The sequence below is a fragment of the Struthio camelus genome, chromosome 11 (genome assembly GCF_040807025.1).
Source record: "Struthio camelus isolate bStrCam1 chromosome 11, bStrCam1.hap1, whole genome shotgun sequence".
Taxonomy (NCBI): domain Eukaryota; kingdom Metazoa; phylum Chordata; class Aves; order Struthioniformes; family Struthionidae; genus Struthio; species Struthio camelus.
Genome location: NC_090952.1, coordinates 7,505,321 through 7,518,816, shown reverse-complemented (window position 1 = coordinate 7,518,816; position 13,496 = coordinate 7,505,321). Strand labels below are relative to the sequence as shown.

The following is a 13,496-nucleotide window of genomic DNA, read 5'->3' as shown; positions in this document are numbered from 1 at the left end:
ATTATTTAAAAAAAAAAAATGTTTAAACCCATTTAAGCGTGATGTATAATATGCTGTTGAATGGGCACAGTTGAGCTGGGATGACTTCATGGGTATTTGCTTTTACTTGCCAATGAATTCAGGTAAGGATTAGTGATTAATTCAAAATTACAAACAAAATGTATACATTTATATTAAAAGGGCCTTTTTAAAGGAAATGTTCTCAAGCTTTCAGGCACTGAGAAGAGGAGGGAAACCTATGCAGATATACTGCATAAGACAGTTAAGACGTTTTGCATGGTTGCTTTTTATAGAGTACCTACGTGTGCTTAAAGCTTTGCATTCTGTGCTGGCAAATCTAGGCCGCTAAAGAGATAGCTGTGAGTTTGTGTAGAAGGCTGAAATTTTGTCGCCGTTAATATGAACATGGTCTCATTGACTTAACAAATTGGGTAGCAAAGGACTGCTTCTAATAATGGGCTCTCATCTCTCTTGCTATAAACTTTGTAAGATTAACTTTTTTAATGACTGGAAAGCAGACTGTGTTGATTACTAATGAAATGCAACACCATGCTGCCTTGTTCTTGTTCAAGCTTCACCCTCCGGGAGTCAGAACGACTATAACCTGAGACCAGGCTTTAAATTTCATTTAAAACTCTATTGGGTAGAATTATATGGATGTGAAAGGAGACATTTCGGCAAAATTGTAGGCTGTTGCCAGTTAAATTAATTGCGAGTGGAGAACTGCAGTTTAAAGAATACATCTCTTTTCTTTAAATGGACTTTAAAATATATCTGTAGTTCTATTTCTAAACTACCTGTAATGTAGCCGAGTCTACTGAAGAGTAAAATCCCTGCAGAGGGATTTGTGAGAATGTCTTGATTTGCTGCACAATCTGCATTACAATACTCTTTATTTTCCACTGAGTGGGCTCTCGCAGGAAAACCCGCACTTTGTCACGTTGGTCATTGCTCTAACACAGGTGGTAGCATATTCTTCTTTATTAAGAACAAAACGCTACCAAAAATTGAGTTTCAGTAACTCTGAAGGGAATAGCAGGCTTTTTTTTATTATTATTATTATATTGGGGGAAGGGGGCGATTTAGATCCCAGTATTGTAGAGATTCGGGATCCCTGTTAATGCATCTTTCGTTCTTTGTGGGGCTTTATGCTTAAAGTTTGAGCTTGTAATGACAGTAGCCTGTTCTTCTTCTGTGTCTAATTAAGTTATCAGTCGTTATCGTACGCTGCTGCTTTGAGGGTATTTGTTGGCTTTCTGCAGATAAAGCTAACTTTGGGTCTGGGTTTTTTTTTTGTGTGAAGATTTCCACAATTTGGCCTGTTGCAGGGCACGAAAGTCGCTGAATGACGCTCAGCCTTGCATCGGATACATTTTCCGATGGAAAATGTAGGACCTGCTCTTTCAGCTGGTCTCTTTTTTCAGCCCCAAGCGAACTGATGATAATCTCACCTAGTTGCTCTCAAACCTCACGAGCCGCCTAGGTTACGTGGTACGGAGGCGTTGGTTGTGCGCTGTCTCTCTCGCTAGTGTCTTTTGCAGGGTGAAAGGCAGCAGGAAGGAGGCGAAGGAGGATTCCTTCCTCCTTTGCATTAAAACTTTTGCGTGAAGTTTAAACAGTTCTTTAAAAAAAACCTTCCCCCCCCCCCCCCAAGAAATCAATTAATAAGGTTTTCTTTAATCTCATAGTTTAAAAATTCAGTATTTCCAAAAAGCCAGTCTTTCCCCAGTGGTGAAGTAGCTGTCTTCCGTTCATGACTGTAACTTTTAATACGGAGAATGTTTGATACTGGGATAGTTGTTATAACTACTCAAAGCCTGTCTTCCAACTTCAGTTTGTACTGAAGTGATAAGACGTTACGGCTGTTTTCGCTTAAAACTCAGTTTATTCTTTACCCAGTTAATTTACACTGTTTTTTTTTGTTGTTTTTTAATGGGGCTTTCATCTGCCTGGTGTCCCGAAATGCAATTGAAATACAAGACCCAGAACAGCTGGGAGAGAGCTGAAGTATCTTTGTCAACCTGCTTTGTGTTTTGTTTCCTTATTATGTAAAATAACTTGTTGTCCACCCGCAAATATTTTCACAATACAAAAAAAATTAAGCAAAGGCAGTTCACTGTAAAGTGTCTTAACATCTGCCGTGTTTATTAGGAAAGTCTTAAAAGAGATGTTCAGCTGCTGAGAAGCTTGCATACCTTATTTTGAAATCTTCATGGTCAGTGTAGTTTTTTTTAACTGTTGGTATAAATAAGTGGTGTAATAATGGAACATTAACAAGATTTTGGATTTTTGTTTGTTTTAAAGATTTTCAATTTTTTTATGCTATAGCTAGTAATAAATGCAAATGAAAAAATCCTAAAACTGATTTATTTACGTAGCGAGCTTTCCTCCTTTCAGCATGGAGAGGAAACGCCACTGTTTGAGGAGGTGTATTTGGGTTTTGGTGCTGTCTGTTCTTACAAAAATATGTAGTGACATGTCATATGTTTAGGTTGTGGGTATGATTTTGATAATTTATTTGAAAACTCACATTGTTAAAGGAATTCAAAGTGTCTTGTAGACTTTATGGTAAGCCATTTTTGCCACTCTAACAAATGTTAAGGTTAATGCAGATAAAAAGATAATGTCCATAGTGACATTGCAAATGGAAAGTGTTATTTAAATATTGAGGTAGTATTGACTGTCAGGAGAGACAAAAGTAAATTAACTTTGGCTTCAGTAGAGCTTTGATTTCATATATGTCGACTGACCCCCGATTATCAATGCGGGCGTTGTTGTTGTTGTTGTTGTAGTGGTAGTTGTTGCTCATACTGAACATTGCCCAGGTAGTAAAGAGCAAGCAACCTGTAATGACAACATAACTTCGTACCTTTGTAAATATGTGCTGTGCGATGTCTGATACTTGATGCGTTTCCCAACCTTGCCATTGCTTTAATGAGTGCTCGGACTTGGTTCAGGTGCTTTTACAGTGCACAGATAAGGTAGGATAGAAGCTGATATTTAAAAGGAGCCAGTGGGACACACACACTAACCCTGCAACCTCGAGAGCAGAGACTCCTTAGTATGGAAAATGCTCTCTTTGAAATCGAGAGAGCCACCCCACCAGCTCTAAGTGGTGAAGAACTAAATATAGGAGTACAGCTATTTCAGGAAAATATATTCACGCTACATAGATAAACGATTTAATGCATCCTGACTAATTGGTGTTCTTATGCTTTTAGGCCATGAATATATTGGTTCCCTTCATGTTTAAATATGCGGTAGACAGCCTCAACCAGATGTCCGGAAACATGCTGAACCTGAGTGATGCGCCAAATACAGTCGCAACTGTGGCAACTGCGGTCCTCATTGGCTGTAAGTGGGATTCCCGAATCTGTTGGCGGGGGTTAACCTTCTCCAGTTAGGTAGTGGGACAGCAGAGCTTCGGACCTCTGCGCTGCGGAGCCTTGGGACAGCTATTCTGTAACTGCCTCTCTGTTGACATCTCTGTCCAGTGTTCTGTGACCTTGGCTCTAGTATTCCAGTTATAAAATGAAATAACGCTTATAGAAATGACTCTTGGTTATAAATTCTACCCTTTACGCCAAGCAGCTGCAAATGAAACTGATTTAATATGTATGTGCAAGGGTTTATAAATGAAAGTGTGTAAAATTTTGGATAATTGAAATTACCTTTGAAGGAAAAATGTTGAAAATATATGAAAAATGAGTCTAATGCGGTAATTTCACGCAAGAAGGCAAGTTGGAAAAAATAATTTTTTTCAATTGTTGTAATCTTTTTCAGATGGCATCTCAAGAGCTGGGGCAGCGTTATTTAATGAAGCTAGAAATGCAGTATTCGGCAAAGTAGCTCAAAATTCAATCAGAAGGATAGCAAAGAATGTATTTCTGCATCTTCATAACCTGGACTTGGCGTTCCACCTAAGCAGGCAGACAGGAGCCCTGTCAAAAACCATTGACAGAGGAACGAGAGGAATCAGTTTTGTTCTTAGCGCTTTAGTATTTAATCTGGGACCTACCATGTTTGAAGTGGCTCTAGTCAGTGGAATTCTGGTAAGTGATGGGTTTTTTTTAATGAGTTGGAATGGTCTCTTTTGGGAATAATAAACTGAATTTCTTTTACCAAGGTCTGCTAAGTATTAAGAGAAGCAATCGTTGAATTTACTAGTTGGTGGTTACTGTCTTTGAAAACAGGATATTTGGATGTTTATATGCTAAAATTTAAATCTTGGTTATGTAGCTTCAACTAAGTGAAAAGTAAGAATCTCGTTTTGTTTATTCCCCTTCTTTTTTTTGACGGTCTTAACTTATATTGTTATGTTCACATGTGATTGAAACCCCTTTTGGTATTTGGTTAAATTTTGTAACCTCTGGAAGTTGCCAATCAAGCTGGCTAATGGCAACCATGCCATGATGCCTTAATTTTTCTTAGGGCGTTTCTATCCTGATGTACCCTGAAGTAGAGAAAACCCTTCCTAAATTGTTTTGCGAGGCTGTTTGTTTATTTGTCCACAGGCTACACCTTTCTTCTAAAATCTCCCCACAGTCCTGTAAACAAATATTTGTTTTTGATAACAGCAAATTTTTGAAAGACCCCTTTTCACTAATGTGTTATACACTAGCTCTTGCTTATCTCCTCCTATCTCTCTTATCTATATTTTCCCTTTGCCAGTCTCATCATTACTTTTCTTGTAAACTTAAGCTGATGTTTAAACTGTTAAGAGCAAGGGATGTGTTGGGAGGGATCTTGAGTTTGTCTCTTCAGGCTGTGATATCATAGTTTTGAGACGACAGTAAAGTTTGAGCATTCTTTATTTTATTTTAATCTTCTAGTATTACAAATGTGGTGCAGAGTTTGCGTTAGTAACCCTGGGGACACTAGGAGCGTATGCAGCGTTCACGATAGGAATTACGCAGTGGAGGTAAGGCATCCCCTCAGATGCATGGGGGTACGTAAGGTGTTGCCTTGGCAATAACTATGTAATGCTTGACTGCATTAAACTTTCCTCTTACAGGACTAAGTTTCGAATTGAAATGAACAAAGCAGATAATGATGCAGGTAATGCTGCAATTGACTCGCTGCTAAATTATGAGACTGTGAAGGTAAGACCGATCTGTACTGCTAGGCTCTTTGTCTTACTTCTCCCAGCCTTGTCTTGCATCTCCCAGCCTCAGCAAAGTGAGTCTAAAGATTCATCTTTTGTGTGGCTACATGTTTGAAACAATAGCATGGTTTTGAAAACATTATTCGTTTGAAGAGTATAAACACAGTAGCGTGCAAATCATTTGGGCTTGAAAAATCCTATTTGTTGGTAAAGAGTGAGAAGCTTCCTTCCTGATTGAATTGCCTTGACCTTTAGTTTCTGCAGAATGCAAACTTTAGAGGCTTGGAGAGAGTTCTGTTCTTTTATTGGCAAAAACTATCTTCTGAATGTAAGCCTGCAAAGTATTGTGTTCTCCTGTGAGCACGTGTACTGTGCTCATCGCCTGTTGCCATTGCAGCACACAGGTGTCTACGAGTCCTTTTACAGCTGCTATTAAAAATTCCTGTGGACAGCTTTGAATTTGTCTAGAATCATGCTGATTTTGTTTCTGTTAATTGGAGAGCTATAATTGGAAAGATGAGCAGTGGAGTTATCTGTAACGTAAGACCCAAAAGTAAAGATTATGTGAGATGTAGAGACTTTGTCATCCTCAAAGCCACAAGGATGTTCTGGTAGATAGAGGGCTGTAACTTTTTCTTCTTTTTAGTATGCAGTGGCGGCTGGTGGGCTTTTTTTGGGGGGGGGTGGGGTGGGGTGGGGTGGACATTAATTAGATAGAAGTTTTACAAGAGAGAGACAGAGTATGTTGTTACGATATGAGCATGTTAGGGATCTCTGTAATGTCGTCTTTCCCAGTGCAGAAAGTGCTGGCTTGGCTCATTGGTGGAGTGACCTTGGCTCTTAAAGGTTTTATCTTCGTATCCTGGTCTTTTATCATCTTTTCTCTTTAGCTGTTAGAAGCGTTGAAGGCATTTGTGGGTATCTGTGCATATAGGGCGCTATGCTAAATTTTATAGCGAGTTAAATACAGTGTTGTAAATTGAGAATGCGTCATGTATTACTTTTTTGTATATCACAGTATTTCAACAATGAAAAATACGAAGCCCAACGATATGATGGATTCTTGAAGACCTATGAAAACGCCTCCCTGAAGACTACCTCTACTTTAGCTCTGCTGAATTTTGGACAAAGTGCTATATTTAGCATTGGCTTAACAGCCATCATGGTGCTTGCTAGCCAGGGCATTGTTGCAGGTAACTGATCTGTCTATAAGCTAAAACAGATTCTCCTTTACCTTAGTTCATCCATAATAGAGGTGTTGTAGGTTTTCTTTGTTTGTTTTTAATTCACTTATGGTTGATATGCTAGTTCATTTTGAGAGTTTTTGCTTGAGAGCCCTTCTTTAAGGGTATTTCTGCATCTTGCAGCGTTTTGTTCTGTGATATAATCAGTAGTAACTATTTTGATTTTTATTAGAAGGACTTTAAAAGTTTGGTAGTGAGAGCCTAAGAAAATGTAACTTAGGCAGGCGGAATGAATGAAGGATTATGAAAGCAATGTTTACACTGAGGAATAAAAATATGTGGGGGAAGAGTTTAAGGTCCTTTCTTTTCTCCCTTCTTTCCCATGTTGGCAAGAATCAGGACTTTTCCCCACTGTGTGTATATATATACCTGTACTTTGTCTCTCACAGCTTTGTTACCAGTGTCCTTCATTTCCTTTGGACTAATAAAAAGACTTTAATAAAGAACTGTCCCCATATGTGAGGGGTTTCCCCGTCTCCCCATACTTGTCTTATATACTGTATGAAGCAAAGCCTGCTTGTTTAGAAAGACAAGGTGAATGCAGTATCGGGATGAGGCTCCGCTAAAGGGAGGCAGTTCAGAGTAACAGCAATGATATTTAAGCAGTCGGTTAGCATCCGCATAGGTTTGAAGGGTACATCTTTTTATCGTGTTATCTCTGTGGTGTCTGTATGTGCTCTTGTTTTAATGCTAGGACAGGGAAGAGTGAAAGTGTAAGCCAGGTGCAGTTTATGGCTTTTCTTAAGAAAGTTTAGAATGGCCCTTAAGCAGGACACTGGAAATGTGGCTTTAAATCATCTTTCCTGACCTGTTTCAGTTGAACTGGCTTAGCACTTGCCTTTAGCTACTGTGTCGCATCCTGAGTTGTTTCTTGATCAATGTAGTTGATATCAAGCTGCCCAGAGGTTCTCAGAATGCGTATCAGCAGCTCTGTTTGTACGGAGTATTGGAAGCCCTCTCTCTTGCTCGTGACACATCCTAGCATTTGCATTTGTCTGTAGTTGTTCCTAAGATTCCAAATTCTTGTCTTTCCTACTTGCTTGCTTTTGTATATTATTTCCTCCCTTTCCCCATGCTTCCGACTTACTTAGGACCCTTTATGTTTATCGCTCAGTGGAGTTTGCAACTTTGCAATATGGGATTTTCTGTGAATTTCCTAATGCGCTGCTTGTGCTATTTTGTATTTGTTGATGAAATCTGCACAAACCTTACTATTCCTTTCAGGTACCTTCCTAGCTAAAATCTGATCCTCTAGGACTGTATTTTGTTTACTGTTTAAACATTTGGTTTTAGAAATGGGAAAACAGAAACTAAACTTAATTTTTCAAAATATTTTTGTGCTCCCTAACAAGACTACCCTTCAGGTCTCCTTATTCTTCCCCATTTGTTTTGTCTTCAGGGAGCCTGTCTGTTGGAGATCTAGTAATGGTCAATGGATTGCTGTTCCAGCTTTCTCTACCCCTCAACTTCTTGGGAACAGTATACAGAGAGACGAGACAAGCACTTATAGATATGAATACCTTGTTTACCCTTCTCAGTGTAGATACCAGAATTAAAGTAAGTAGTAGCTTATTTTCCTTAAAGTATCTGGGTAGCTAGTAGGGCTGTTCTGTAGCAATGCTATGGTTTCACCCTGTTTGTTACTGTCCAGGTTTAACCCCTGCTCAAGGAGGGATACTGTGCAAGGATGCTGTTCTGCATCCTCTTTAGGTGCAGTTAGTGCAATAGCTGCTACTGTTCTCTTGCAGAACCCTTTAGTGAGAGCAAAAGTTGCTTCACAGAAGCTGTGCTTGTACTGAGGTTTTTACTTAAGCATTCATGCCTTGTGCTTAAATTTTAATTTATAATTAATGATGCAGAATTTATTACTGCAGAAGTTGTGAAGCGGAATGTTTACAGCAGAAATTTTTTGCTTTCTTTGGGGAAAATGATGAATAAACCAAAAAAACCTGTGTGGCTGATCATAATTATTTTCAACATATCCGAGCTAGAGTGTCTGTTTGCCTTTTTCTGAGTTAGGAAATGGACTGTTTAGCTTGTTGAACTGCTTGAAATACTTTCTGGGCAGCATATAAAGTGGCACTCTTCTTTTAATAGGACAAAGACCTGGCTCCACCCCTGCAGATCACACCACAGACTGCTGCCATCGCCTTTGATAATGTGCATTTTGAATACCTTGAGGGGCAGAAAGTCCTTGCTGGAGTATCTTTTGAAGTCCCTGCGGGAAAGAAAGTGGCCATTGTAGGAGGTAGTGGGTCAGGGTGGGTAAATGGACCTCATGCAAAATTCTGCATCATTGATTGGCATTTTTTTAAATGAGTTTGTTCTTGTGTTTTGCTTTTTATTACTTTTGTCTGTGACATCGATGTTTTGACTGGAGTTTTGCCAATGATAAACTAAGAATTGAACGTTGACTTTGATTCTTTCTCCGTTTCAGGAAAAGCACAATTGTGAGATTATTATTTCGTTTCTATGAACCTCAGAAAGGAAATATTTATATTGCTGGACAGAACATACAAGATGTCAGTTTGGAAAGTCTGAGAAAGGCAATAGGAGTTGTACCCCAGGTATAATATGTTTCACTCTCCCCGAATAGCCCCTTGTAATGGTAATTCTTGATATCCTGATGCTGTCAATAAAACAATAAAAGCCAATCGTAATGCAGGGGTATTGTCTAGTTCCTTTGAAAGTCACTGTACTTAATTTCCTCAGGAAATATTACCGCGGTTTTATGTGCATCATATAGATCCAATTCTTGAAATGTGTTTTTTTTTAAGTTTAAATGTTTTTTTTTTTTTTTAAGTCCCTTAAAGCTGGACACTGTTTCTCATGATGTAATTTACCTTTATAGTTGATTATCACCTTTATGAGTAAGCAAAACTGTACAAGTAAATGTGAGGTATATTTAGGACACAATAAAATGTCTCATTCCCACTTCTGGGGAAATGAAATTTCCCAAATACTCAACTTTAAGCATTTGTAGAAAAATACAAGCTATTTTATATTGACTTCTTTCAAGGGTCGAGGTCAGACTTTTTGAACTAGTGTTCGTAATTTCTTGTTTAAATGTTCTTTCTATAAATGTAGGATGCTGTTCTCTTCCATAATACTATCTATTACAATCTGCTCTATGGCAATATCAGTGCAACACCAGAAGAGGTGTATGCAGTAGCGAAGTTGGCAGGAATCCACGATGCTATTCTTCGAATGCCTAATGGTTACAACACGCAAGTTGGTGAACGAGGACTCAAGCTCTCAGGTAGGTCCTTAAATGCAAATGTTCTTTGCATCCCTTTTGCTAGCTCAAGTTCGATGCATAGTTTGTTCATCAGTTAGACTTGCTTTTAGCTCGTTCACATTATGACATAAATGTAGAGCTAAATATTAATAAACTACAGTTTAAGACAGCTGTAATCTACAAGATATTTAAAGGGATGTATTTTCGGGGATAGTGTTAAATGAGGTGATATGTAAGCGCCTAGATGCATCTGAATAAGTAAAAATGATTTTACAGTAATATATTTGGGCTGTAGAATACATATGAATAGAATTGAGAACTCTGTGTATGTGTGCTCTGCATGTATGGATGGTATAGACTTACATATGCATAGAGCTTCCAAATTCAGATCTTTAAATCTAAGCTTCTAGCAGCTGAAATCTAGTTTTTTGTTTTTGTAGTAAATAATACTATGGGATATGTTGTTGCCGCATACTAATTTTAGTCCCTTTTCATAAAAGTGCTTTCGAGTCTTGTCCCTTTGAACTGTGAAGGGAGGGTTTAGGGGAGAACCACTGTGGCAGCATATCTAAAAGCTGTGGATTTAGATAATGCAGCCGTAATATTGAGATCACGATAGCCTGAGTTTAGGTTCTTGACGTTCCTCTGTATTCGGGTAGGCACCCTATCTAGCGCAGGGCAGTTACGCTACTTTGCAGATAGCGTCATGGCATTAGGCAAACTTCCCCATATTACGTCAGCCTTTTGGCTCCATTTTTACAAAATTACAGTTTACTCCCGCTTCTTCTCTCCAGATGTCTGACTCTACACTCATGGTTCTCATATGACTCCCTCAGTGTATATTAAAATTACACACCCTTTTTTTTTGTTTTGTTCTTAGGGAAGATGATGCTTGAAAGCAAATACTCTTTTTGTGGCAGAGTTAAGGGACTGATGATGTGAGATGAGAGATCATTTGGGAACTGGGAAATGTCTAAATCATTTGCCTTATTCTTTTTCATTTTTTTAATGTAGGGTTTAGGATTTCAAAAGTACTGAGTTTATCTTTAAGTATAATTTTTAGGTAGTAGCTAGGTTACACTGAAACACTTTCAGTCTTAGATCTCTTGGAGTTGTATTGAAAGAAGGTATTGATGATGTCAGTCATCAATAACACTAAATGTACATTGAATGAAACAATCAACTTTCCTGTTTTGATTGTAGGATATATTATTAGGTAGATAAATGTTTTTATTTGTTTTCCTATCCTCTTATAGCATTTAAACTTTTGTTTTTATGGATATACGATGCAAGATAGAATGGGGTAGTCTTTTAATGAGATTTCTCCATTTAATTTGCTGATGGGTTTGGTTTCCGCTCTTGGTGGATATTACGAGGAATACAAGTGGTAGCTGCAAAATGAATTAAAATCCTTTCCTGCTCTCTGTTCTGAGAAAGCGAAACACCCTGGTGTTGCTTAGAATTGCTAGCCCATAGGAAGAGTGATAGGGCACAGCTTTTCACACTAGCTTTATAGCTCTCTTTTTAAAATATAAGCTTAAAATTATTTTAGATAAATGCAAGGTCGTTGCTGAAAGCGTTTGGAAAGATTTTGACAAGGTAGAGAGCGTAACGCTGAATCGCGTGCAGAGAGTGAGAGCGGGCAAACTGCCGCACGTGCGCAACGTCACTGCAGCTCTGCAGGAGGAGAGGCCGTAGCGCCGCAGTAGCGCCTAAAGCAGGTACCTTCTAAGTGAGGCCTCCGGAATACAAGGCCTTACTTTCTGGCAGACCGTAAGCTTGCGGCGCAGAGCCGGTAACTCTTCTTCCACCCTGACCCCGTGTGCAACCGCTGGTCGGCAGACTGAAGAACAGGTCAGCAGCTTTCCCTTGCCTGTCTGGGGGGGCCGAGGAGAGCAGGGCGCCCTGCTCCGTTGGGAACGCGCGCCCGTTTGCGCAAGGGCAACGCGGGGCAGGCTGGAAGGGAAATAAAATAATGTGGCACAAACCTGGGTCAGTGAGTAAAAGATACGAAATAGGCCCTGGCAGCACTGTGAAGAAGCACGACCGTGAAGATGGAGGGTGTCTCCTGTGTCTCCCAAAACTAGTAATCTCTAGAGAGATGATTTGACTAACAGCAGGTTTGAAATGGCACCGGCTTTGTCTTGAAGCACGTCGCACGTGCGCTTATAGAGCCGGGGAGAAGTGGGGTTGTGCGTGTGCGCGTGCGTGCTGGGCTTTCCTTCTGACCAGCGGAGCCTTCCTGAAACCTGGGTGTCCTGTGCTCCGTCCTTCGCGTTGCGCTACCGCAACGATGGCAGTGAACGCTCATCTGCCGCAGTGCGCGTTTGGAGAGCGCAGGGAAATGTGTTAGGTTTTGTTCCCCCCGTGTTTTTTGGTATTAGAACAAAGAGGGCATGTACGTTCCTTACCAGGAGAAAGACGCTGATGTGAGTTCCTGAGGTGGCAAAGAGAGCTCAGCGTGTGCGTGTGACGTTGTAGCAGCAACTTCAGTCTCTTTATTTTCAGCAAATTGGGTGACTATTGGCAAATAATAGCGAGAAACAAGCTGAAGCAACGTTGACAGCCCGGGCACCAGCGTCTTGGGCTAAGGCTCTCAGAAAGGGCTGCTCATCTTGGGCTTCCTCAGACACCGAACTGATCTTAAACGCGGTTGTGAGCGCTCAGCGCGCGGTTCGAGTCTGCCTTCGTTCGCAGGTGCCAGTTTGAGGCAGTGATTTAGGTTGAAATGTGAAGCTAAAGTGTTCGCTGTCTTCCGTGTGTGAGTGTTAGATTCGCACTTTCATGGAGAGTTATAACGGCCAGAAGTCGACTGTCACTGTTTTTGTTGTGTAATGCGTTAGATATGTGAAATGCCTACCTTCGAGTTTCCTCAATAGCTCTGTAAAAATATGGCATCTGTCACCTTGAACCACCTCGTTTTTCTGGAGCGTAGAATGGCTCCCTGAATTGTTGCAAAGGTATACGTTAGCTTCATTCCCCAGTCCGTTTAGTAGTTAGCTTCTTGAATTGGGTGCGACTTCTCGCACTCTTAGTCTAAGCGATATGCAAATTCTGGGCTTGCTTTGACCTTTTTTTTGGTGGAGAAATAGAAGGGGTGAAAAGTGTGTGCATTTAAGTGATCCTCTTGGAAATCCAGGTATTTGATATTCATGATGGGTGAAAAAATGAGGTTTTGCAGACCACTGACATGGTAGCTGTCTCGGTGAAAGGCAGTGACGGTATGGAGAATTATCTTGGGTCCTGGATGCGTAAACACTGGCGCGAGGTAGTAACGTGTGGGGCCAGTAATTGCCGCAATCTTAATTTAGAGCCGTTGTTCTACGGATATTCACCTTTGTTGAGAGGAGCAAGTGGACGCCTAAACAATGTGTTAATTGGATCCTCCCCGTATGCAGAATTTGCACCTCTGCTACATTAAAGATTCCTTTCTTCCAGGAAAGGAAAAGTTTACGTATTTTTTGGAACTGAGCATTATAAAATTGAATTTTAAGCGTTGTATGATACTTTAAAACTTATTTTTTTGGACTAGCAAGAATCCTAATACAAACAAAACTCCCTAACGACAGTGCGCGAGGGTGATTAAGAAGCCAGCATGCCTCTCCCTTAGTGTGGTTTTCCTTGCTGGTATAGTACCAAAAATAACAGGCCTAAGGAAGTCTTTATTGCATTAAGAACTTTATCATTTTAAATGATGAAACCAAATAAGCATTTAGTGCAGTTCTTAGTGGTCTCAGTGATTGATTCCTGAAGAGTAAATAATTAAAAGTTTGAGTTTTTTCAAGTAGCGTGCGTTTTGGTGCTTTTTAGTAGATGTCTCATGGCCAAAGCCGTAGCAATCGGAAGCTGTGACCTTGTGAGCAAAACCATTAAAATGCTGCTGCCCTGCATGTGGATGGGAAGAACATGA

At 40.0% G+C, this 13,496-nt stretch overlaps 1 protein-coding gene across 1 annotated transcript in view; it reads left to right on the top strand.

The window, feature by feature from the left end:
- Nucleotides 1-13,496, top strand: part of ABCB7 (ATP binding cassette subfamily B member 7) — a 45,531-nt gene that overhangs the window by 22,192 nt on the left and 9,843 nt on the right. Inside the window, exons 5-13 of the mRNA XM_068956625.1 lie at nt 3,222-3,354; nt 3,784-4,052; nt 4,833-4,921; nt 5,015-5,102; nt 6,123-6,297; nt 7,748-7,905; nt 8,446-8,609; nt 8,786-8,915; nt 9,436-9,607. Of these exons, the coding sequence (XP_068812726.1) occupies nt 3,222-3,354; nt 3,784-4,052; nt 4,833-4,921; nt 5,015-5,102; nt 6,123-6,297; nt 7,748-7,905; nt 8,446-8,609; nt 8,786-8,915; nt 9,436-9,607 (1,378 nt within the window). The remainder of the gene's footprint in view (nt 1-3,221; nt 3,355-3,783; nt 4,053-4,832; nt 4,922-5,014; nt 5,103-6,122; nt 6,298-7,747; nt 7,906-8,445; nt 8,610-8,785; nt 8,916-9,435; nt 9,608-13,496) is intronic.